At 43.6% G+C, this 4,592-nt stretch overlaps 1 protein-coding gene across 1 annotated transcript in view; it reads right to left on the bottom strand.

Annotated features, from left to right (window-relative positions):
• Nucleotides 1–1,344: 1,344 nt before the first annotated feature.
• LRRC66 (leucine rich repeat containing 66) overlaps nt 1,345–4,592 on the bottom strand; it is a 58,716-nt gene continuing 55,468 nt past the window's right edge. The window contains exons 4-5 of the mRNA XM_007955713.1: nt 2,167–3,833; nt 1,345–2,013 (exon numbers count right to left, since the gene is read on the bottom strand). Of these exons, the coding sequence (XP_007953904.1) occupies nt 1,345–2,013; nt 2,167–3,833 (2,336 nt within the window). The remainder of the gene's footprint in view (nt 2,014–2,166; nt 3,834–4,592) is intronic.

Raw genomic sequence — 4,592 nt, 5'->3', positions numbered from 1 at the left:
GCTAGTCAAGAATAAGAGTGGAGGAACATTTTCTTTTACAGAATACATCAATTCTTTTCTTGAAAATTGATATTTTAATTACAGTTAGTTCTAGAAAAGGGTTCTTTTTTTAACAAAACTTATTAAAAATATTTAGAATTACTCTGAACCCTTCTAATTTTGCAGTTTCATGATCAACCTCCTAAAGTTGTGCTAGTCTCTTAACAAACATGAAACTTTTTGCACATACAGTACTGTGTTGTCAGTGATAGCAAACATTGATCTGGGTGGATAGAAGGGTGGACAGGCAGAATGATCAGGTATATCTAGGCAGGGAGGAGTGTGCCCATGATCATGTATAGGGTTGGCAGATGATGTTTCTCCAAGTGTATTTGTATGTTCTGTAAGAACGTCCAGGTTTATAGTAGAGCTGACAAGGGACACGTTTGTGGTGATTTCTCAGCCACAGCCAGGTATTTGAAGGGAGCAAGTAGTTGGATGTGGGCTCAGGCCCATGGTCCCAGGGGACATCAAGCTCAATTGGCGTAACATCTTACACAAAAACATTGTTCCACATCCTACTTTTGTCAGCAGTGACTGGGATCTTAAAAGCTTCCAAGTGGCCATATAGATGCAAGGATGGGTCTCTCCTTGTTCAGAGCAAAGAAGAATGAAGAAAACCAAAGGCACATGGAAACAATTAGTCTAAGGGACTGGTAGACCATGTGATCCTCAGCTTATATAATCATGAGACCAGAAGAACTAGATGGTGGCCAGCTACCACTGTCAACCACTCGGAGGGGGATGTGTGTAGGAAATCCTGGACAGAGTGGGAGAACAATTGGAACAAAATTCAAAATTATATATTTATTTATAAAAATATTAGGTTTGCTGGTCTGATAGAGCCTGGTGAAACCACCAAGACTGTGACCCCTAGCTGACCTTAAGGCCTGGAATTGAACCCACTCCTGTGGCTTCTAGCCAAATAAAAGACTGCGATATAGCTGAATATTTACATCAGGTAGATAGAATTTTTGGAGAGATTAATCATGGGAGAACAGACTGGCAGTGTATGCACAGGGAGACCACTCAGGGAGCAGGGGTGCATGAGAGGGAAGGACACAGGCAAGAGGTAACTATGGGGAGAAAGTGGGAAGAGAGCTGTTACATTGTGGGAAATTGCGGTCAATGTCATGAGACAATGTGTATGAACTGCTATATGGAAAAAGAATTTGCTCTGTAAACTTTCACCCAAATCACAATTAAAAAAAAAAAAAGTTGTGCTAGTCTTTGTGCAGAACTTATTACAATTTCTTCAGCATTTCTATGTAAATGCTTCATTACATACTAAAAATATTACTTGCATTATCTTGGACTATCAAGTTGAACATCCTTGTCTTTGTCATAATAGAGTTGTTCTTCAGAGAGAGAGCCAACTTCCATCTCATTGCTCTGGGTTTGCATTTGACTATAAAAGTTAGAATCATCTTTTTCTAACTGCAACTGATTGTCCTCTGAAAATTCACCCCAATCTCTGTCACCAACGTGCTCTTGTGTTCTTAAGGAATTGGTTTTATTTGGAAGCTCTTGAAATAATGGTCCCTGGTATTTGGAACAGTATTCAAAATATTCACCCCCTCCTTTTTCACATTGAAGAGCAGGTTCATCACCATAGGATTGCAACAAGTGTGTCTGGCTTCTAACCTTTGTAGAATCATCCTCCTCAAGTGGACATATAAACTCTTCATTTGCCTCATTCTCCATTGGGTTGGATTCCATGTCATGCCCTTCAGAATTTTTCTGTGAAGGTCTTAAGTTTTCCCCTGTAATGATCTTGAGAGGACTATCTTTTTGAACTGGGTCTATTCCCTGAAAGAATGGTTCATATTTACAAATGTCTGATTCACTTTCATGGCAGGCACACTGATCAGGATGTGAGGGAACTGCAGCAGAACATGGTGGTGTTTGTGGTAAAATATCCACATTTGAAAATTTTAGGTCTCTCAGTGAGCAATGCCATTTTGCTGTCTCTGGCTGAGGAGCTATGAGGTCTCTCAGTGAGCAATGCCATTTTGCTGTCTCTGGCTGAGGAGCTATGAGGTCTCTCAGTGAGCAATGCCATTTTGCTGTCTCTGCCTGAGGAGCTATGAGGTCTCTCAGTGAGCAATGCCATTTTGCTGTCTCTGCCTGAGGAGCTATGACGTAGTCATACACGAACATACCTGGAATCTCCACACTTATAGGACTATCGCTCAGGGATCTGGGCAAGGTTAATGGATCTTCATATATATTGTTGTTAGAGGCACTTTCCTCATGAGTCTCATGCAAATCAGAGTCTGGACCAGAAACGGGAGGCTTCTCAAAGTAATGTTCCTGATGCGCACATTTCCCCAGAATGTTCTGGAAGGTGATGTCCTCAAGACTCTCTAATGATCTCATGTTGTCTATCCTTCCCCCTGAGTTCTCATTCTCTAGTGGCTCGCTGGCTCTACTGGTCTCCTCACCATGTGCATCTTCTTCAGTCACATTCCTTGTGCCCTCTGAACTTTCAGAACTTAGAGTAAATAAAGACCCTTCATCAGAATCGAATTCGATCTCCAACTCGGATTGAGTGTCAGAAGGAACACATCTCTGCAGCGATTCCTTGTGGGCATCCAGGACACTGCCCAATCCTGGAGGAAAGATCGACGGATCCATACCTCCTGGATCACTGCGTGTGACAGGGCTGTAGTAGACTGAAGGTTCTTCCTCAGGACTTGTCCCCTTGAGCTTTGGCTGCCATGTGCTCAGTAAATTAGCATATGTGTTCATTTGCATTTCCTTAGAAAATTCCAGCTGAGAGCCTGGAATTCCTGAAGGTAACTGTTCAGCACTTCCTCTTTCCTCATTCTCACCAGTCCTCCAGGCACTGGAATGTGTTAGCATTTTAGAGAGAGAAGTTGTCATTTCTCTTGAGAGTGATGGGTTTAATTCATTAGCATCATTAAAGATTGGACCAGAGACAGTTTGTAATTGGCCAGTTCCTGGAATAACACTCACTGAATTCTCACTGAGAGAACCTTCCTGGGGCACAGTTTCATAATTTAACTCTCTGACAATATCATTCCTATAGATGTGATCCTGCGCTGCTGGAATTGGATTGTTACTATTAGCATTTGAACGTCCGTGGAGAATGGAACAGGCTGCACTGTTACTTGGAACCAGGTTATCATTTCTATCTCCTGCTCCGGTGTTGTTTCTACATCGTGTGGTGCTCTGCAGGCTGCCAGGCCCCTGGCTGCTGCTTCCAAGAGCTCTGTCATGAGTAACAGCAGCATGCGGGCTTGGCATCACTGAGAAGGAGTCCTGGTTCTCATAGAGGTTTAGATCTTGAAAAGCTTGGTGTAGAAATGTGGCTGGGGGCTGCATGTTCCCTGCAGGTTCAATTTCATCGTAAAAGCCCTCATTTGAATACGTATTTTTTGAACCCGGGCTTTTGTTCTGGCATCTTCGTTGCCACAGTCTGTCAATACAAGGCCTTGTCAAAGCTCCCAGGCTGAAAGCCACCAAGAACGTGATGAACACGGACAGGCAGACCGCCAGGTTGAGGTCGTGGGAAGTGCCTTCATTTCTGCCAAGAGTTTGAATGTCCAGGGCATCACTAACCCATCTTGGCAGACGTCTCTGCTTCTCACTGATATCAGAGCTGACATGTGCCTTCTTCTTTGAAGTGGAAAAACTCACGGACATTCCTTCCTGGGGCCTCACTGCTTGGCTTGTTAGGAGTTTTTCCCTATGACTCAGATTAATGTAAGGGAGGTGGGTCTCTCTGGAAATTCTGCTTTTGGGAGTCCACCAGAATGCCTCCTCATTCCCTGAAAGTAAGCAGATGAAACACACATTGAGCAGACATTGAAATAAGCTTAGCTGTTTTAAAAGCTTCCCCAAGTCCTCCTCAGTCCTTTTCTATTCTATGATGATACACAGCTTCCAGACAGCTTTCTTTCTTTTTAGTCTAATGCCAGGTGTATATATAGCTCGATGCATGTTTACAAATGGCTATCAGGCTTAGGAGGAGCCCTGCTGGGGCAGTGGTTAAGCTCTCGGCCACTGAGAGCTTAGTTGGTAGTTCTCAGTAGTTTGAACCCACCATTATGGTTAGTAGCTTGAACCCACCAGCATGGTTGGTGATTCAAACCTACCAGTTGCTCCATGGGAGAAAGATGTAGCAGTCTGTTTTCATAAAGATTTATGGCCTTGGAAACCTTATAAGGCAGTTCTACTCTGTCCTATAGGGATGCTAGGAGTCAGAATCAAGTAGACACCAATAGACTTTTATATTATTATTATTATTAGGCTTAGAGACTCCCTGGGTGACACATCCAGTTAAATGCTTTACTCCTAACCAAAAGGTTGGCAGTTCAAATCCACCCAGAGACGCCTTGGAAGACAGGACTGGAGATCTGCTTCCGAAAGGTCACAGCCTTGAAAACTCTCTGGAGCAGTTGTACTCTCCACACATGGGGTCACTGTGAATTAGAATCAACTTGATGGCAACCACCACTAATGTCAGGCTTAGGAATGCTGCTCCTAGGCCTAGGAGGCTGTGTGTGTGTTGCCTGACTGCTGCCCAA

This window comes from Orycteropus afer, unplaced genomic scaffold (assembly GCF_000298275.1).
Source record: "Orycteropus afer afer isolate SDZICR_OR568_19922 unplaced genomic scaffold, OryAfe1.0 scaffold00532, whole genome shotgun sequence".
Classification (NCBI taxonomy): domain Eukaryota; kingdom Metazoa; phylum Chordata; class Mammalia; order Tubulidentata; family Orycteropodidae; genus Orycteropus; species Orycteropus afer.
The sequence above is the reverse complement of the archived record's forward strand: the minus strand, read 5'-3'. Positions and strand labels throughout refer to the sequence as shown.